The 22,260-nt window shown below is 41.4% G+C and overlaps 1 protein-coding gene across 1 annotated transcript in view; it reads right to left on the bottom strand.

The window, feature by feature from the left end:
- Positions 1–22,260, bottom strand: part of CACNA2D3 (calcium voltage-gated channel auxiliary subunit alpha2delta 3) — a gene marked incomplete at both ends in the record, with an annotated part of 803,480 nt that overhangs the window by 480,050 nt on the left and 301,170 nt on the right. The window contains one exon of the mRNA XM_079712407.1: positions 3,899–4,061. Within this exon, the coding sequence (XP_079568533.1) occupies positions 3,899–4,061 (163 nt within the window). The remainder of the gene's footprint in view (positions 1–3,898; positions 4,062–22,260) is intronic.

The following is a 22,260-nucleotide window of genomic DNA, read 5'->3' on the forward strand; positions in this document are numbered from 1 at the left end:
GCAATGTACTTCTAGAACAAAGTGATACCAGAACAAAGGACCAGAGTCACTTACAAAACAAAAGCGTAAAGGAATTGAAGAGGTTGTACTGAGCTGTTTTTTAAGAATGAGCATTTGGATAAGCAATAAACAGGGAGGCTGGGATAACAGAAATGAACAACAAGATACAATGGAGGAAAGAGAAAGGCATACTCAGTGAACAGAAGGGGCTCTCACCTGGGTAGACAGAGGTGAGCGGCAGGGATGAAGGGAGGGGTGGGCTGAGGGCAGAGCATATTTCTTTCATACACACATATACAAATACACACATACCCAGATACACACACACACACACACACACACACATTGTGTGTGTAGGTGTGTATGTGTACCTACATATGTGCCTGTGTAAATTTTATACCACTTCAGCCTAGAAATTACTTAAAAGAGTTCAGCTTTATCTGAATCCACTGTCAGACCATCCTCAGGTCTCACAAAAGCATCCTGCCCCATGCTTTACTCCTAGAGGAAATGGATTGTTCACAGCTTCTAAGGCATGGGCAGCTAGTCTCCAAAGATGTCTCAACAGATGGTAAGACTCACAGGCCGGGGATGCCAGAGCAGCCGCTCAGCAAACATCTGCTGGTTTCAGGAAGAAGCTGCTACATCAGGCACCATGAGGACCCTAAGACACATTTCTAAAGACTCCAGACATATGTCTCTGAATTCTCATGGCGAATAGGTCAGTTTGCCCTCATGTCACCAACTCTGAGCCTGCAGTTTCTGTCAGCGCCTTCGAGAAAGGTACCTCAAGCACAGAGGTGAGCGCTGACCTGGCTGAACAGCCTGGTTGCAAGGCCCTGCCAAGGAAGCAAAAGAAAAGCAGATTGCAGAAAAGAGGTAGATTTTATCAGCAAGTTTCATCTAAGCCTAGAAGTTATGCCCACGAGCACAGCACACAGCAGCTCCTAAGCAAGTATCAAACCATTCTGCTATGTGCCCATGGGGGTTCAAGCTGCCAGGGGAGCATGGCCCCCTGTACTGGTTTCCTTTGTTGGGGGCAAGATTTCTAACCCAGGAACATCTCAGCTAGTGACCAATCTCTGAGCATGTGTTTTGAGTACATGTCATCAATAACTAGATCTGAGCTGGAGAGCACTCTAAACATGAAATACATTTCTGCAACATGAAAAGAAAAAAGACTATTTGGGGCTGGTTTGAATTAGGTAGAATAAGACAGGAATTTTCCTGAAGTCCCCTGCTCTCTTCCTTGGGCAGCTACTCACTGCCTGGCAGAAACAAGACACAGTGCCTGGGGGCTTTAGCCCATGACCCACTGCCTGGCTGGGGGACCACTGTGTCTGAGTACGGGTGGTAGGCAGACCTCATGAGTGGTGCTGAGGATGACGTTAAATAAAATTATCTACCTCTATGGCTCAAGAAACCTGACTATCTATTATGATTCTGCCTAGAGAGACTTGCAGTCTGTGTGATCAATGGCAGTGCTGGTCCCCTAGTGCTGCCACCATGGAAAGGTACAATTATGCCTTTAAAGCTCAAGGTGCAATTAAATCTCTATAATGGGGCTAATGGTTCAAGCAACCTTGAAGCAGTTGCCATATTTTAAAAGATCATTCTGAATTGTTTTATGTCTGGAATTGCTCTGTAAAACCTGAAGTTTTCATCTTCTGTTGAGAATGTATTTAATGCTGAGAGAATGGTCTTTTTGCAGCCACACTGCACAAAAGGGGGTTTCCTTCTCATCTGGCAGGATCTCCCCGGAGGACTAAACTCCACCGGACAAAGCTGAGCTCAGCCCTCTAAGGCTTGGGTTCTTAGGAATTTGCTTTCTGAGGAAGAGTCCAAAGTGAAGATTAGGTCACAGGATACAGTCCAATCCAGAGCCCACTAGGGGCAACTCGGACTGACATCACTTCCTCTGAGAGAGAGAAAAGAAAAACATGTGGCAGCTCACAGGAGCAAGTGGTCAGGTCCCCTCCCTGGAGCACCCACTGCTCCAGTCTTTCAGTAACTGTGGCCAGCAGGTGACACACGGTATCCTATGATCTCTTTTACCTGTCTGGTCCCTAAGTTCACTATGAACCTCTCAAGGAAGGGGCGGCATCTGGTTCACCACAGGGGCCCCAATAACCATCAGAATAATTAATGGATAGGGTACTGCCTCACAGAACATTAAGGACGGGTAACAGGTCAACCAGGAAAGGGAGACATTAGATATCCAGATCCAAAGGACAGGCACAAGAAGAACACTACAGAGATGGTGAGTTGGAAGCTCTTTAATCACTGACCAAGCTCTTTTTTTTTTTTTTTTTTTTTTTTTGCGGTACGCGGGCCTCTCACTGTTGTGGCCTCTCCCGTTGCGGAGCACAGGCTCTGGACGCATAGGCTCAGCAGCCATGGCTCACGGGCCCAGCCGCTCTGCGGCATGTGGGATCTTCCCAGACCGGGGCACGAACCCGTGTCCCCTACATCGGCAGGCGGACTCTCAACCACTGCGCCACCAGGGAAGCCCTGACCAAGCTCTTTAAACAGTAACCTAGAACAATTTAGAAACGCAATTTATATTCATGTTATTTCCCGATAGTAATGATGACAACTAAGATGCACTAGGCAGTTTCCACGAGCAACAGTTGTGCTGAAGATGCTTAGACATCACTTCATATCCTCACAATAACCCCCTGAGGGAGGCAGTATTCTTATCCCTATTTTACAAAGAAGGAAACTGAGGCTCGGGGAGGAAAAGTTACTTGCTTAGGATTACAGAGCCAGCAAAAGGATGAGCAGGATTCAAGCCCAGAGCCCATCTCATGACCACTGCTTTCCTGTCTGTGATACTGAAACTGGCCCCCGATATTTCTAAAACATCAATAGCTTATAACAGAGTAGATTTTTACTTTGAAGATGCCATTGCTTTCTAGTTTATTTTTGGGGGAAGACAGCTCTTTGTTTAGGATCCTCCCAGGTATGACAAAGCGAGCAAAATCCTACTCCGTAATGGTGAGGATGAGGAAGGTAACATCCTCAATTAAACCCTTTGTATTCATCATCTGTTTCATCCTCACAACCACCCCATGAGGTAGATGTGATTATTATCCACATCCTAGATACAAAGAAACTAAGGTCTAAAGAGACAAGGTGGTCTCAGCCTTTCAAGGTCACAGCCAGTAAGAAATGGAACTCAGGATCTAATCAGAGGCTGTCTGCTGCCAGAGCCCAGTCCTTGGCTATTATAATCCCAATTCAAAGGGGCAGATGGGAATTTGGGGAAAAGAACTCTAGAATCTATGAGAAGACTGGATTTGAGGAACACAAGCCTGAAAACAGGGAGCCTCATTAAGATTCAGGCTGCTTTGTACTCTAAGACCACAAGTGATTCCATGGTAACCCTAGGAGCTCCAGAACCCTCAGGTACCATCACAAGGAATGGAGGAAGAAGAGAAAACGCTCTGTACACTAGTGCCTGCAGGTCCAATGTGGCTATCTGTTTTTGTAGATTAAATGTTTTCTTGGAACCAGCCAATTTACATATTATCTGCTGATTTACATATTACCTATGTATGGTTGCTTCTGTGCCAGAACAGCAGAGCTGAGTAGCTGCAACAGAGACTTTGTGGCCCACAAAGCCTAAGTAAGATATTTACTATCTGGCCCTTTAAAGAAAAAGTTTGCCAACCCCTGGACTACAAGTTAGAGGGCCTGATGCAAACAGGAGCCAGGAAAACAGCAAGCCCAGAGTGTCCAGGCAGAACAGGCACACACTTCACCTATCCAGCTGGTGCCTGACACACCCAGCTTATAATTGTTTTTCAAAAAAGCATGATATCCCAAACCAGCCAGCCCTGCCCCTCACGTCCTGCCCTCTCTACCCTCCAAAAGGAGCAGCAGCAGTGAGCCTTACCTTTGTTGTACATGTTCGTTGGCACTTGAACGTCGCTCAGGCTGATGTTCACAGGCAAATTATTAAAATGGTCATTTGGGGCTAAGATGAATTCCTTCCCCAGCTCCAAAAAATTCCCATCTTTGTCCCTTTCATTTATCAGCACAGCATTGAAGTATTCATACTGAAAGAGAAAGTAAAAAAACATGACATGTGGCTTAGGGAAGAAGGCTGTGAACTCAGATGGACCTGGGTATGGCTGCGGGCGGGCTGTCTCCTACACTTGTGGATCCTGTTCTAGTCACGTAATCTGTAAGTCTTTCACACCGTCTATGGCTGCTTTTGCACAGGTGTGATAGCACCATATAACTATTTCCCAATGTCATTAAGTACTCTTAAAAAACATAAATTTAAGAAGCTGCTTAGTACTTCCTTATGTGAATATAGAGAAAACTGCCCCAAAACATTTTAATTCTTTAAAATTTGAAGACAGACCCTGCCTTTATTCAGCCTACCTTTAAGTAGAAGGAGACTGGAAAACAACAAAAATTAGGTAAATATATAATATATTAGATAGTCATACTTGTTGTTCTAAGTGCTTTCCATATGTTAACTTATTCAATTCTCCTAACGACTCTATAAAGTAGGTTTTATGAGTATTCTAACTTCACAAATGAGGAAATTGAGGTAGAGAGAATTTATGTATGCTGTCAAAGATTACACCACCGATAAGCAGAACCAGAATTAAAACAGTCTATTTCCAAAGCCTGTGCACTTAACTGCTGTGCAGTACTGCAAGATGGTAGATGGCAGGTGTGGTTGGAATTATCAGAGCAGGAATTTAAAACAACTGTAATGAATATACTAAGGGCACTAAAGGAAAAAGTAGAAAACAGGTAAGAGCAGACAGATAAGTAGAGAGACAAATATTCCAAAAGAAATAATCAAAAAGAAATGCTAGAAATCAAAAACACTGTAATAGAAATGAAGAATGCCAATGGGTCATCACTGGCCTGGATAGAGCTGAGGAAATAATCAGTGAGCCAGAAGCTATGTCAGTAGAAACTTCCCAAACTGAAAAGCAAAGAAAAAAATTAATGGGAAAAAAGGAATAGAATATTCAAAAACCACAGAACAATTACAAAAAGTGTAACAGATACGTAGTGTAATGGGAATACCAGAGAAGAAAGAAAAAAGGGAAAAGAAGAAATATTTGAAGTAATATTTCTAAAATTAATGACAAACACCAAACCACAGATCCAAGGAGTCCAGGGAAAATCAAGCACATGAATATTAAAAAAAAAAAAAATCTACACCTAGGCATGTCATATCCAAACTGCAAAAATCAAAGACAAAGAGAAATCTTAAAGGAAGCCAAAAAGAGGAAAAAACCTTACCTACAGAGGAACAAGGACAATGATTACATCAGACTTCTGTTCAGAAAACATACAAGCAAGAAGAGAGTAGCACGAAATACTTAATGTTCAAAGAAAAGACCTACCAACCTAGAATTCTAGAATCTAGAAAAATTATCCTTCAAAAGTGAAAAAGAAATAAAGACTTCTTCAGCCAAAAATTAAAGAAATTTGTTGCAAATAGACCTGCCTTGCAAAAAATGTTAAAATTTCATTAAAGGGAGGGAAAACTACACAGGTCAGAAACCCAGAAAAGAGTGTTACAACAGGAATAAATGAAAGTAAAATATTTAATTTTCTTATTCTTAACTGACCTGACAAATAGTTTGATCAAAATAATAATAGCAACAAATTGGATTATTATAGTTATGGATAAGTGAAATGAATAGCACAGTGTTATACTACCCATGAAGTGGTACAAGATTGACAGTGGACGTGAATTAGTTGTAAATGTATATTGCAAACTATAAAACAACCACTAAAAACTTTTTTAAAAGAAGTATAAATGCCAAGGAAGGAGAAAATACTACGTTATGTAATATGCTCAATTAAAACCAGAGAAAGCATAAAAAGAGGAGAAGACCAAAAAAAAAAAAAAAAAAACAAGGGCAATGAATAGAAAACAGTTATAAGTATGGTACATATTAATCCAACTATATCAATGCTCACTTTAAATGTGAAGGGTCTAAACAGATTAAAAGATAGAGATGGTCACAGTGGATAAAAAAGAAGAACCAACTATATGCTGTCTACAAAAAACTCACCTTAAATATAAAGAACAGGTCGATTAAAAGTAAAGGGATAGAAAAAGATATACTATGCTAACATTAATCAAAAGAAAGCCAGAGTGGCCATATTAATTTCAGACAAAGCTGACTTCAAAGCGAGGAAAATTATCAGCAAAAAAGATTGGCATTATATAATGATCAAGGGGTTAATTCTCCAAGAAGACATAACAATATTTCATGTGTATGCACCTGACAACAGAATATTAAAGTATGTGAGGGAAAAAAATGATAGAACTACAAGGAGAAACAGATAACATGCTACTAAAGTTGAAGACTTCAGTACCCCTCTATCAGTAACTGATAAATCCATCAGGCAGAGTACTGGTAAGGATACAGTTTGAACTGAACAGCACAGCAAGTGAATGTAATTGACTATAGGCTAATTCATCCAACAACAGCAGAATATACATTTTTCTCAAGCTCACATGGAACAATCACCATGACAGACCACATTCTGGGCCATAAAACACACCTTAACAAATTTAAAAGAATAGAAATCATACAAAATGTGCTCTCAGACCACACTGAAATTAAACTAGAAATCAATAACAGAAAGATAGCTGGACAAACCCCAAAATATTTGGAGATTAAACAACATATTTCTAAATAACACATGGGTCAAAGAATAAGTCTCAAGAGAAATTTTAAACTACATTAAAATCAAAATATAACTTGTCAAAATTTGCAAGATGCAGCAAAAGCAGTGCTTACAGGGAAATTTACAGCATTCAATGGATGTATTGGAAAAGAAAAAAAGACCTAAAGTTAATCGCCTAAACTTCTATTTTAGGAAACTAGAAAAAGAAGAGAAAACTAAATCCAAAGTAAGCAGAAGGGGAAAAAAACACTTTTTAAAAATTTTTGCTGAACAGAAATCAATGAAATTGAAATCAGGAAATCAATGAAACTAAAAGTTGGTTCTTTGAAAAGATTCATTACAGTGAAAAGATATAAAGCAAAATCATCAAAGGAAAAGAGACGCATGTGGCAAAGTACAGAGGAATCCAGATGTGAGCTTCCAAGATTTCTCTCCCAGCACAATTACATAAGATGTATAAATTCTTTCAGCAATGAATGGATGACAACACATTTGAAAGGTTGCCTACCAGAGAGGCTCAACAAAGACTCAGTGCTGGGGCTTCCCTGGTGGTGCAGTGGTTAAGAATTTGCCTGCTAGTGCAGGGGACACAGGTTCGAGCCCTGGTCCGGGAAGATCCCACATGCCGTGGAGCAACTAATCTCGTGTGCCACAACTACTGAGACTGTGCTCTAGAGCCCGCAAGCCAAAACTACTGAAGCCTGCATGCCTACAGCCCGTGCTCTGCACCCAACAAGAGAAGCCACTGCAATGAGAAGCCCATGCACTGCAACGAAGAGTAGCCCCCGCTCGCCGCAACTAGAGAAAGCCCACACACAGCAACGAAGACCCAATGCAGCCAAAAATAAATAAATAAAATGAATTTATTAAAAAAATAAAAGGACTCAGTGCTAAGGATTTTTACTGGGTGTTGGTCATGTAGCAACACTAGTTACCAACTTAAGCTAACTGATTTTAAGGAATTCCACACCTAGCAACTATAGAGCACACATTCTCTTCCAGATCATAACAGTGGGAATTCAATATATGATAATGATACAAAACATATCAATAACATCTAAGAAAAGATGATATCTAGAAGAATCTTAAAGATTTTGAAATTAAACAACACACTCCTTAATAATACATGTACCATGGAAGAAAATGACAGAAAAAGTAAAATATTTTGAAATAAATGATAATAAAAAATAAATATTTGCAAGATGTAACTGAAAAAGAAATTAGAGAAAAATTTATAGATTTTAAAGCTTATCATAGAAAAGGAGAAATTTTTAAGATGAGTAGTCTAAGATACTACCTTAAGAAGATAGAAATCAAGAACAAATAAAACTGAATGTTAAAAGAAGGAATAAAGTAATCAAGATAGGGACTTCCCTGGTGGTGCAGTGGTTAAGAATCTGCTTGCCAATGCAGGGGACACAGGTTCAATACCTGGTCTGGGAAGATCTTACATGCCATGGAGCAACTAAGCCTGTGTGCCACAGCTACTGAGCCTGCACTCTAGAGCCCCTGAGCCACAACTACTGAGCCCACGTGCTGCAACTACTGAAGCCTGCATGCCTAGAGCCCGTGCTCCGCCACAAGAGAAGCTACTGCATGAGAAGCCTGTACACCGCAATGAAGAGTAGCCCCCGCTTGCCGCAACTAGAGAAAGACCACGTGCAGCAATGAAGACCAAACGCAGTCAAAAATAATAATAATAACAATAATAATAGAGATAAAAGCAGAAACCAATAAAACAAAACAAATAACAGGGGAAGAAATCAATGATATCAAAAGTATAAAACACTAGCTAGACTGATGAATAAAAAAGTAAGAAAGCACAAAATACTAGAGTCAGGAATGAAAGAGAAAACATTATTAAAGAGCTAACAGATAATGAAAAGATAAGAGAATAATATAAACAACTTTATACCAATATTTGACAATTTGAGTTAAACGTGAAATTCCTTGAATAACTGAAATTACCAAAATTGACACAAAAAGAAATATAAAATATGACTGGCCCTATGTATACAAGAGAAATTGAATTCACAATTAATAGCCATGATAAAACAAACAACTCCAGGTTCAGATGGCTTAAATAATGAATTCTATCAAATACATAAGGAAAAAATACAAACTATCTTACATAAACTCTTACAAAAAATTAGAGGAAGGAATACGTCCCAACTTATTTTATGAGGGCAGCATAACACTGACACCAAACCAAACAAGAACAATTTCTGGAAAAATTACATGCTAATATCACTCATTAATCTAGATCAAAAATCTTAACAAAATATCACATCAAATCCCCTATCATTAAAAGGACAATCCATCGTGACCAAGTTGTATTTATCCCAGGAATTCAAGGTTGGTTTAACATTTGAAAAATCAATCAACACAGTTCACCATACTAACAGAATTTTTTTTAAAAAATCATATGACCAAATAAATGCAGAAAAAACATTTGAAAGAATCCAACTTTTGTTCATCATAAAAACTATCAGGAAATTTAAAATAAGATAAAAAGTCCTCAACCTGATAAACAGCAACTAGGTAAAACCTACAGCTAACATTATATTCATGACAAAACACTGAATATTTTTCTCTTAAGATCAGTAACAAGGAAATTATGTCTTATCACTTCAATTCAACATTGTACAGGTGGTTCTGGCAAATGCAGTAAATTGCATGAATGAATGAGTAAATGAGTGAATGAATGCCATACATACTGGAAAGGGAAAAAGCTATCTTTTTCTGCAAACATGACTTTCTATGTAGAAAACCCTAAAGAATGCACATAATCTACTGTAAGTATTGAGTTTAGCAAGGTCACAGGATATAAGATCAATACACCAAAATCAATTATATTTCGTTGTACTAACAAAGAACAACTGGAAGAATGACAGCATTAACAATAGCATAAAAAGCTTGACATACTTAGGTATGAATTTTTAAAAACATGTGTGACACCTGTATGCTGAAAATTACAAAATATTTCTGGGAGAAATTAAAGAAGCCTTAAATAAATAGAGAGATATACCTTGTGCTTAAGGATTGGAAAACTCAGTATTAACATGTTAATTCTTCCCAAATTGATCTAAAACTCCAAAGAAATCTCAATCAAAATCTCAACAGGCTGTTTGTAGGAATTGCTGAGTTAATTGTAATTTTATAGAGAAATGAAAAGGATCTAGAATATCAAAAACAATTTTTAAAAAGAAGAAAAAGGTCCAATGACTCACATTTCCTGAATTTAAGTCTTACTCTAAACTTAATTAATCAAAATGGTGTGGTATTGGCATTAAAGCAGACAAACAGATCAACGGAACTGAAGAGAGTCCAGAAATAAAGCCGCACAGATACAGTCAACCGATTTTCAATAAAGGTGCTTAGATAATTCAATGGGGAAAGTATTTTCAACAAATTGTGGTGGAACATATGACTAAACATATGAAAACAACATCCTCAACCCCTAATTCACAACATACACATATTCATTCAAGATGGCTGAAAGACTTAAATGAAAAAGCTAAATCTATAATATTTAAAAAAACAAAAACAAAAAACGATGAATAACTTCTGCTGCCTTCAGGTAAGCAATGATTTCTTAGGTTATAGAAAGCACTTACAATTTTTAAAACTGATAATTTGGACTTATGAAAACTGAAAACTTCTGATCATCAAATTCACTATTAATAAAACAAATAATAAAGTCATCATTGAGGGAAAAGTATTCATAATACATACATCTGACAAATAACTTGTATCAGAATATGTAAAGAACTCCTGTAACACAACTTAAAACACCAATTAAAATATAGGCAAAAGATTTGAACAGACACCTTACAAAGGAAAGAATACAAATGGCCAATATACAAACCAAAAAGTGTTCAACATCATTAATCAGAGAAGTGCAAATTAAAACTCCATCATTGCTCCAAAATGCAATTTTACACCCACAAGCTAATATTAAATTTTCTGAAAATACTAAACATTGGCAAGGATGTGGAATAACCAGAAATCCCATACATTGCTCATGGAAATATAAAACCTTTCAAACCCTTCGGAAAACCATTCACAGCTTCTTGTAAAGTTAAACATGTATCTACCATATGATCCAGCAAATTCTACTCCTAGGTATTTATTTAAGAGAAATGAAAACATATAAATTAACAAAAAAGCCCAGCCTGCTTGGTTAAGGCCAGTGCCATTATGGTTCACTCATAGGCTCTCCAGAGACAGCTTCAAAACTGCCATTTAATTGAATACCTGCACAACCCAGAATGCAACTGAAGGAAGGATGAAAACATAAGCAGGATTTTGCTCAATGGTGCCCATCCTTCACCGCAGACGACTGTGTGTTCTACTCCTCCCTAAATCTATTTGTCCATTCTGTAATGATTTTGAAAAGGCTGACTCAGTGCAAACAAGACGAATCACTTCTCGGTCCTTGGAATTCATTGCTCTAATTATGAGGCTCAGTAGCTTTGTCCACAGGAGAGAGGAAGGGATGTGTTAAGTCTAAGTCACCTCAGTATTTCTGAGTCCCTGTCACCCAGGAGGTGGGAGTAAATTAGTGCTTTTGTGAGTATATCTGATCACCTACCAAGTGTGATGGGGCACAAGGGAAACTAATCCAAGGGAGGAAATGTGGCAAAGAAAACACCAGGAACAAAATGGTAGGTGTGCTGCTTCCCCAAACCTGCCTTGGCACCAACTCAGGATGAAGTAGTCCAATGAGTAAGTGTATAAAAGTGACTCAGTGGGGCAGGGGTAGGAACATGTTTTCTGTGAAGGGTCAGACAGTCATACTTTAGGCTTTGCACGTTATAGAGTCTTTGTCACAACTCCTCTACACTACTGTTGTAGCACAACAGTGGCCAGACAGTACATAAAATAATGGGCCTGGCTGTGCTCCAGTCAAACTTTATTTACCAAAGATTTACAAAACTACAAAAAGGATTTGGCCTGTGGACTGTAGTTTGTCAACTCCTGCAGGAGGGTGTTATGAGATTTTCAAGAGACAGAAATAAAAAAAAAACCTCTGGCTGGAAGGAATCAAGCATTACTTTCATTAAGAAGTATTTGAACACAATACTAAACAAGAAGAAAGTTGGAGGACTTCAAGACTACCTGTAAAGCTACAGCAATAATGACAGTGCTGTACTGGTGAAAGAATAAACAGATCAGTGAAACAGAACAGAGAGCCCAGAAATAGACACTCCCATAAATATTGATACAGTCAACTTATCTTGGACAAAGGAGCAGATAGTCTCTTTAACAAATGGTGCTGGAACAACTGGACATCCACATGCAAAAAAAGGAATCTAAACAAAAACCTTATACCCTTCAAATTGAACTCAAAATGGATCACAGACCTAAATATAAAATGCAAAACTATAAAACTCCTAGAAGATAACATGAGAGGAAACTTAGATGACCTTGGGTATGGTGATGCCTTTTTAGATACAACACCAAAGACATGATTCATGAAAGAAATAACTGATAAACTGGGTTTCATTAAAATTAAAAACTTTTGCTCTGTGAAAGATAATACCAAGAGAATTAGAAGAGAAACCACAGACTGGGAGGAACCATTTGTAAAAGACACATGTGGTAAAGGACTGAGATCCAGAATATACAAAGAACTCTTAAAACTTAACAAGAAAAATAACAACTTGATTAAACAATGGGCTAAAAAGACCTGAACAGACATCTCACCAAAGAAGTTATACAGATGGCAAGTAAGCATAAGAAAAGATGCTCCACATCATATGTCATTACAGAAAGGCAAATTAAAACAACAATGAAATACCACCAATTAGAATGGCTGAAATCTGGAACACTGACAACACCAAATGCTGGCAAAGACTTAGAGCAATAGGAATTCTCATTCATTGCTGGTGGGTATGCAAAATGGTACAGTCACTTTGGAAGACAGTTTGGTGGTTTTTTATAAAACTAAACATACTTTTACCATACAATCCAGCAATAATACTCCTTGGCATTTAGAGTTGAAAACTTATGTCCAGACAAAAACCTGAAAACAGATGTTTATAGCAGCTTTATTCATAATTGCCAAAACTTGGAAGCAACCAAGATGTCCTTCAATAGGTGAACGTGTAAATAAACTGTGGTAGAGACAGACAATGGAATATTACTCAGTGTTAAAAAAAAATTATCTATCCAGCCATGAAAAGACATGGAGGAACCTAAATGCATATTACTAAGTGAAAGAAGCCAATCTGAGAAGGCTACTGTATGATTCCAACTATATGACACTCTGGAAAAGGCAAAACCGTGGAGACAATAAAAAGATCAGTGTTTGCCAGGGGTGGTGGGGAGAGGAATAAATTGGCAGAGCAGAGAGGTTTTATTTTTTTAGAACCATGAAAATAGTCTGTATATTATTGATAATGATATTGATTATAATGATGAATACTTGTCATTATACATTTGTCCAAACCCACAGAATATGAAACACCAAGAATGAACCCTAAGGTAAATTATGGACTTTGGGTGATTATGTGTCAATGTAGGTTCATCCTTGATATAAAAAAAAAGTACCATTCTGGTGAGTGATGTTGATAATGTGGGAGGCTATGCATGTGTAGAAGCATATGGGAAAACTCTGTATCTTCCTCTGAATTTTGTTGTAAACCTAAAACTGCTCTAAAAAAAAATAAGTCTCTTTAAAAAAAGTTTTTGAGTAGCATCTCCCTACATATTTATAACTCATGTGTACTACCTACCAACTATTATACTAACATGTGCACATACTATAAAAATTATAATAGAAATTACAGTGAATAGAAATAAAAGCAATGTATTCTTCTTGGGCATCCCAGTGGCTCATTTTGTGTACTCCTGGGTGCAGCACTTCTCTGCAGTGTCCCAAAGCAGCATTTCCAAAGTATATGATCTGTGTAAGAGAAAGCCATTCCATGGAATACTGATAAGGAATAATTTTTTCTGAATGTGTGTAATGATGAACAAAGTTTGGGGAAAAAGCTGGGGTTTTAGAAAAGGCAAAGAGATTTTTCATTTCAGGAATTCTCAAGGCCTTTAATTCATTTAGAGAGTACTCCACGTGCACTTTGAATGTCTTGGGGGAGGGGTGTTATATACAGCCTTCCTCAAATATAGATGATCATGCAGTTGTCCTCAGCATTTACCGTAGGGGCCACTTGACAAATACTCACGTGATTATTTTATCAATGCAACTCCCCCATGAGACTAGTTCTGCAACTACAAGAATTGTGTCACTCTTTACTCACTGTTGTATCCCCAGCCCCTGGCATTTATTGGTTGCCTAACTGATGAAAGGACCAATGTCCAAATCCTTGTGGTTACCAGGTCTCTCACCTGAGCTGCATTTCCACAGACCTGTATTCAGAGTCAACTCTTCAAGGTCCTATGGCAGCAGGGAAAGTTCTCAGCAGGTTAAGTAGATCATGCTGTAAGCAGTGTCTCCTATGGCCTGGAGAAGGGAAGCTGTAGGAGACCAAGGTCATACTGCTTTATGGCCTCTGTCACAAATCCAGACAGAAGACTGTGTCCAGAGTATGGGGTAAAGGTGACTCCAGAAGCTGCTGGAGTTGCTGGTCTGTGCTAATCACCTTAAGATGAAGAATACAAGGCAGGAGCTCTGTGATACCTCCATGATCCTGCAGCTCTCCCAAGAGCCACCTGGGCATTCCCCTGCCACGGACTCCCTCTCTTTCAACACCACTGTCACAGAACGTATCAGTCTTCAGTTCTTTCTTTCTTCCTTCCTTCCTTCCTCCCTCCCTCCCTTCCTTCCTTCCTTTCCTTTCTTTCTTTCTTTCTTTCCTTTCTGTCTTTATTTTTTTGGCTGCATTGGGTCTTTGTTGCTGCGCACAGGCTTTCACTAGTTGCAGCGAGCGGGGGCTACTCTTTGTTGCGGTGCACAGGCTTCTCTTTGCGGTGGCTTCTCTTGTTGCAGAGCATGGGCTTCAGTAGTTGTGGCATGTAAGCTCAGTAGTTGTGGCTCACAGGCTCTAGAGCACAGGCTCAGTAGTTGTGGCGCATGGGCTTAGTTGCTCCACGGCATGTGGGATCTTCCTGGACCAGGGCTCGAACCTGTGTCCCCTGTCGGCAGATTCTTAACAACTGTGCCACCAGGGAAGTCCCAGTCTTCAGTTTTGATAGGGATGTCATCAAGGAAAAGAATTCATTGCTCCACCCCTCCACCAACTGTAGAATCCAACTGCTCAGGTCTTCTCATTGACTCAGCTAAGACTCCTATCACCAAGTAGGGTAAAGCTTCAGATTCAACAGAAAATATCGAGAGACGACAAAAAGGCTTCAGTCTGTGTGCCCTCTCTAACTGATTGGTGTGACTGCCTATATGTGTTAAGAAGGCTTCTGAGGTAGTATCTCAACCCAAGGAATGAATGTATGCTTTCCTTTTAACGGTGGCTCAGCCTCTCCCACACCATCCACATCCTTGAAAACTCATTACTGCCTGGTTTAGCAGTTGGCAAACTGTTTCTGTAAAGAGCTAGATAGTAAACATTTTAGGTTTTGCAGGTGAGACACTTTCTTTTGCAACATTCAATTCTGCTGTTTTAGCAAAAGTAACCAAAACATAAAAAAATGGGTGTGGCTGTGTTCTAATAAAGCTTTATGTACAAAAACAGGGAGCTGGCAGAAAATGCCTGCAGACCTTTGTTTCCTGAATCCTGTCCTAACTCCTTCCAGGTGAGAAGCACCTAATCACAGTGTCTTCAGGCAGTACTTCTCAACTCAGGCTTCAGAGCTTTTCAACATCCAGATGCCCAAGCCAAACCTCAGAACAATTAAATCCGAATCCCAAGGTGGTATTTTTTCAGCCTCCCCCAGTTATTCCAATGTGCAGCCCAGGCCAGAGGCACTATTTCCAAGGGCAACTTCTGCTTCCCCTTCCTGCCAGGTAAGCGGCAGAACAGAACTGCAAGGCGCCACCACAGAGGGCCTGCTTCATGAATAGAAAGTAACTGCTCCACACATTTTGGCTTTAATGAAATGCTGCCTGTAAAGTTATCTAATTGTTTCCTGTGTGTGTGTGCGCGGTGGAACCAACCAACTGTGAACTCCCCAGGAGGTGGGCCTGTGCTTCTCTGCTCACTTACTCCCCACGGAACCCAAAGACAACTCTGACTTGGAAAATATAGCCCAAGGGTTGGACCCAGAACACAAAGACACTTACTGAGCACCCATTCAGTAAGTAACTAGATTGGTCAGGGTTCTCCAGAGAAACAAAACGGGGAGGCAGGGAAAGAGAGAGGTATTGATTATTGATTAGAGGGACTGGCTCATTTGATTTCGGGGACTGCCAAAGTCAAAATCTGTAGGGTGGGCTTCCCTGGTGGCGCAGTGGTTGAGAGTCTGCCTGCCAATGCAGGGGACATGGGTTCATGCCCCGGTCCGGGAAGATCCCACATGCCGCGGAGGGGCTGGGCCCGTGAGCCATGGCCACTGAGCCTGCGCGTCCGGAGCCTGTGCTCCACAACGGGAGAGGCCACAACAGTGAGAGGCCCGCGTACCGCAAAAAAAAAAAAAAAATCTGTAGGGTAAGCTGGTAGACTGAAAATTCAGGTAAAAGATAACACGGCAGTCTTGAGTCCAATTCCACAAGGCAGGCCAGGCAGGCTGGAAACTCAGACAGGGTTTTCATGCTACAATCTCAAGACAGAATTGCTTCTTCCTCAGGGAATCTGTCTTTGCTCGTAAGGCCTTCAGCTGATTGGACGAGGCATCCTCTCATTATGGAGAATGATCTACTTTACTCAAAGTCTACTGCTTGCAAGTGTTAATCACATCTAAAAAATACCTTTACATGGCTACATCAAAACTGGTGTTTGACCAAACAACTGCGCACCACGGCGTCATCAAGCCAACACATAAAATTGACCATCACAGTGACTGTCCCCTCTCAGTGGACTGTGGCCTGCCATTGGGCTCAGGCCGTCTCCTCATCCCCTGCCATCTATCCAGGCAGCAGCCAGAGTGATGGTTTAGAAACATGAAATGGACTGTGTTATTCCCCAGTGGTTTCCTGCCACCCTCAGAATAAACCCTTCCCCAGGCTTTGAAAGACTCTGTGGTCCGGCTGTGGCCCACCTTGCCCAGTTGGTCTCCTCCACTGACCAGCCTCTCACTTTACTCCAGCCTCACTGCCCTCTTGCTACTATTTGAACAACAAGCTTGTTTCTACTTTGCCCCAGTCTCCATCCCTTCCAGGCAGTCTAGACCAGTGCCCTGGGATTGCCTGAGGCAGTCACTCCCTCAGTCTTTATAACAAACTCTGCTATTGGCCCAAGTAGGTTTCTGTCACTGGCGAGCACTGAGTCCTAACCAGTACACTCATCACATCCTGATGGTGAAGGACCTCCAGGAACCTCTCAGGAAGACTTGCCTTCAGCATCCCAGGCCCCATGTGGGCACGTGCCTCCAGCCTAAGTGGGTCCTCGTCCTTAAGAACATCCCCACCTGGCCCTATTACTGGCTTCAGTCTCTACCAACTCAGTCCTTTGGACCAATTATCACCCATATTTCTCTTCCTGACCTTTTTGTGCCTCAATTTCCTCACCTATGAAGTGAAGCAACTATGAACTCTTCACTGCTGCATGTTAAGCTCCCCTCACAGTGTCCAGCACAGGTAGGAACTCAATAAAGTGCAGGTTAAGGGCTCAATCCCAGCTGCAAGGCCCAGGGCTCTCCCATCTCCCAGAAGCCTTTCTCCTTCCTTGTTACCCTGATTCCTCTGATCTCCTCTCCCCTCAGGAAATCAGTGGGTTGTTTGGCCCTTTTCATCATGGTATTCATTCTCCTGGAAACCCTTAGAGGGTTTGTTTTGGATGGTGAGCCCTCTAAGACAAGAAGGCACCCACGTGTCCCTGGATTTCAGGAGCAATGGTCCATCCCAGAGACACCATGCCTTTCTCATCTCCACATCCCTGGCACCAAGCACAGTGCCTGGAGGTCTCTGTCAGGTGATGGGACGAATGAATGGATATATGACTCCTTGCCTGTACCACTTAGGGAGACAGTTTCATGTTTCACCACCAGCTGGGAAGAGTCTTCCCACTCCTTGCCCAGAAGTTAGTTCCAAGTCAAGGGAGGAACCTGGGTGGGCCTCCTGATTTCCACCACAGTGCCTCCCTCTGCCTGGGATTCACCCTGAACAGGGTTCCATTCATGAAGCAAAAAAACAGTCAGTATGGCAACAAGAGGAGGGGTTTTGGAGCCCAATGCCAAGGGTGGAAACTATGCTTGCTTCCTAATGGCACCCTCATGTCTCTGTGACACAGTTTCTTTCTCTGTGAAAAGGGAATGGAGATACCTACCTTTCTAGGTCTTTTGGAGAACTGAATGGGGTAAATGTACAAAAGCAATGGGCATAGTGCCCAGAGCAGTCTCTTAATATGTTCTGGTTCTTTCCTCTTGTCCTTTTTTTTTCTCCTTCCCTGCTCTGGGATGATGGCCAGCTTTTTACAACTTAGATTAAAAAATAAAATTAATAGGAATATTAGTTCCAAATGAGCCAAGCAATACCAAACTCCCTATGCATGTGTATCCTGTGGGGAAGTGACACAGATTGCTACTCATCCATGTCCCTCTGCAAAGGTCTAGTGCTATCTGGTTACTACTTAGTAATCGCATTTTCCCCTCATATGTGAAAATTGATTTTTTAATGATCTGTTCCAGAATATTTCTAGGTATTAATGTTACATTAACTCATTTATAATTCCCCAAGTGTCACAGTTCCTTTAAAAAACCAGATAATGAATATCCCTCTCCCAGCCATCTGGAATCTCTGGCCTCTGAGAATACTCAAGTATGAGTATTAAAGGCCTACTTAACAAGCTACTTATGTAGGCCTCGGACTGCAGTTCACTGCAATGCTAGCTAGCCGCATTTCATTTTAAGAGCTGTGGAGTGGAGTGTTTAACTCCAGCATGCTGGCTTCAAATCCATAAAATGGGATCACAACCACCCCCATAACAGTGGAGTCATCATGAGGAATAAATAGATAAGGGAAAGAGAAAAGAAAGAAAGAAAGGAAGGAAGGAAGGAAGGGAGGGAGGGAGGGAGGTTGGGAGGGAGCGGAGGGAGGAAGAAAGAGAGAGAGAGGGAAGGAGGGAGGGAGGGAGGGAGAGAAAGAAAGAAAGAAAGAGGAAGGAAGGAAGGAAGGAAGGAGAAAGGAAAGAAGGAAAGAAAGGAAGGAAGGAAGAAAGAAAGAAAGGAAAGAAGGAAAGAAAGGAAGGAAGGAAGGAAGAAAGAAAGAAAGGAAGGAAGAAGAAAGGAAAGAAGGGAAGGAAGGAAGAAAGAAAGAAAGAAAGAAAGGAAGGAAGGACGGAAGGAAGAAAGAAAGAAAGAAGGAACAGCTACACGTGGAACAACTCCTACAGAACACCTACTGAACGCTGGCAGAAGACCCCAGACCTCCCAAAAGGCAAGAAACTCCCCACATACCTGGGTAGGGCAAAGCGGAGAGATTCCCGCACAGAGGATCGGTGCCGAGCGGCACTCACCAGCCCGAGAGGCTTGTCTGCTCGCCCGCCGGGGCGGGCGGCGCTGGAAGCTGAGGCTCGGGCTTCGGTCAGAGCGCAGGGAGAGGACTGGGGCTGGCGGCGAGAACTCAGCCTGAAGGGGGCTAATGTGCCACAGCTAGCCGGGAGGGAGTCCGGGAAAACTCTGGAGCTGCCGAAGAGGCAAGAGACTTGTTCTTCCCTCTTGGTTTCCTGCTGCGCGAGGAGAGGGGATTAAGAGCGCTGCTTAAAGGGGCTCCACAGACGGGCGCGAGTCGCGACTGAAAGCGCGGAGCCCAGTGACGGGCGTGGGACGCTGGGGCTGCTGCTGCCGCCGCCAAGAAGCCCGTGTGCGAGCGCAGGTCACTGTCCACACCGCCCTTCCGGGAGCCTGAGCAGCCCGCCACTGCCGGGGTCCCGGGATCCAGGGGCGGCTTCCCTGGGAGAACGCACGGCGCGCCTCGGGCTGGTGCAACGTCACGCCGACCTCTGCCGCTGCAGGCTCGCCCCGCACTCCGTGCCCCTCCCTCCCGCCCGGCCTGAGTGAACCAGAGTCCCGGAAGAGGCTGCTCCTTTAACCCTTTCCTGTCTGAGCGAAGAACAGACGCCCTCCGGCGACCTACACGCAGAGGCGGGGCCAAATCCAAAGCTGAGACCCGGGAGCTGTGAGAACAAAGAAGAGAAAGGGAAACCTCTCCCAGCAGCCTCAGAAGCAGCGGATTAAAGCTCCACAATCAACTTGATGTACCCTGCATCTGTGGAATACATGAATAGACAACAAATCATCCCAAATTGAGGAGCCAGGAGTCAGTACTGTGCCTCTGAGGTGGGAGAGCCAACTTCAGGACACTGGTCCACAAGAGACCTCCCAGCTCCACATAATATCAAACGGCGAAAATCTTCCAGAGATCTCCATCTCAACACCAGCACCCAGCTTCACTCAACGACCAGCAAGCTACAGTGCTGGACACCCTATGCCAAACAACTAGCAAGACAGGAACACAACGCCACCCATTAGCAGAGAGGTGGCCTAAAATCATAAAAAGTCTGCAGACACCCCAAAACACACCACCAGACGTGGACCTGCCCACCAGAAAGACAAGATCCAGCCTCATCCACCAGAACACAGGCACTAGTCCCCTCGACCAGGAAACCTACACAACCCACTAAACCAACCTTAGCCACTGGGGACAGACACCAAAAACAACAGGAACTACGAACCTGCAGCCGGCAAAAAGGAGACCCCAAACACAGTAACATAAGCAAAATGAGAAGACAGAAAAACACACAGCAGGAGAAGGAGCAAGATAAAAACCCACCAGACCTAACAAATGAAGAGGTAATAGGCAGTCTATCTGAAAAAGAATTCAGAATAATGATAGTAAAGATGATCCAAAATCTTGGAAATAGAATAGACAAAATGCAAGAAACAGTTAACAAGGACCTAGTAGAACTAAAGATGAATCAAGCATCGATTAAAAACACAATAAATGAAATGAAAAATACTCTAGATGGGATCAATAGCAGAATAACTGAGGCAGAAGAACGGATAAGTGAGGTGGAAGATAAAATAGTGGAAATAACTAATGCAGAGCAAAATAAAGAGAAAAGAATGAAAAGAACAGAGGACAATATCAGAGACCTCTGGGACAACATTAAACGCACCAACATTCGAATTATAGGGGTTCCAGAAGAAGAAGAGAAAAAGAAAGGGACTGAGAAAATATTTGAAGAGATTATAGTTGAAAACTTCCCTAATATGGGAAAGGAAATAGTTAATCAAGTCCAAGAAGCACAGAGAGTCCCATACAGAATAAATCCAAGGAGAAATACGCCAAGACACATATTAATCAAACTGTCAAAAATTAAACACAAAGAAATCATATTAAAAGCAGCAAGGCAAAAACAACAAATAACACACAAGGGAATCCCCATCAGGATAACAGCTGATCTCTCAGCAGAAACTCTACAAGCCAGAAGGGAGTGGCAGGACATAATTAAAGTGATGAAGGAGAGAAACCTGCAACCAAGATTACTCTACCCAGCAAGGATCTCATTCAGATTTGATGGAGAAATTAAAACGTTTACAGACAAGCAAAAGCTGAGAGAGTTCAGCACCACCAAACCAGCTTTACAACAAATGCTAAAGGAACTTCTCTAGGCAAGAAACACAACAGAAGGAAAAGACCTACAATAACGAACCCAAAACAATTAAGAAAATGGGAATAGGAACATACATATCGATAATTACCTTAAATGTAAATGGACTAAACGCTCCCACCAAAAGACACAGATTGGCTGAATGGATACAAAAACAAGACCCATATATATGCTGTCTACAAGAGACCCACTTCAGACCTAGAGACACATACAGACTGAAAGTAAGGGGATGGAAAAAGATATTCCATGCAAATGGAAGCCAAAAGAAAGCTGGAGTAGCAATTCTCATATCAGACAAAATAGACTTTAAAATAAAGACTACTAGAAGAGACAAAGAAGGACACTACATAATGATCAAGGGATCGATCCAAGAAGAAGATATAACAATTGTAAATATTTATGCACCCAACATAGGAGCACCTCAATACATAAGGCAAACACTAACAGCCATAAAAGGAGAAATCGACAGTAACACAATCATAGTAGGGGACTTTAACACCCCACTTTCACCAATGGACAGATCATCCAAAATGAAAATAAATAAGGAAACACAAGCTTTAAATGATACATTAAACAAGATGGACTTAATTGATATTTATAGGACATTCCATCCAAAAACAACAGAATACACATTTTTCTCAAGTGCTCATGGAACATTCTCCAGGATAGATCATATCTTGGGTCACAAATCAAGCCTTGGTAAATTTAAGAAAATTGAAATTGTATCAAGTATCTTTTCCGACCACAATGCTATGAGACTAGATATCAATTACAGGAAAAGAGCTATAAAAAATACAAACACATGGAGGCTAAACAATACATTACTTAATAACGAAGTGATCACTGAAGAAATCAAAGAGGAAATAAAAAAATACCTAGAAACAAATGACAATGGAGA

This window comes from Hyperoodon ampullatus (genome assembly GCF_949752795.1).
Source record: "Hyperoodon ampullatus genome assembly, chromosome: 10".
NCBI lineage: Eukaryota > Metazoa > Chordata > Mammalia > Artiodactyla > Ziphiidae > Hyperoodon > Hyperoodon ampullatus.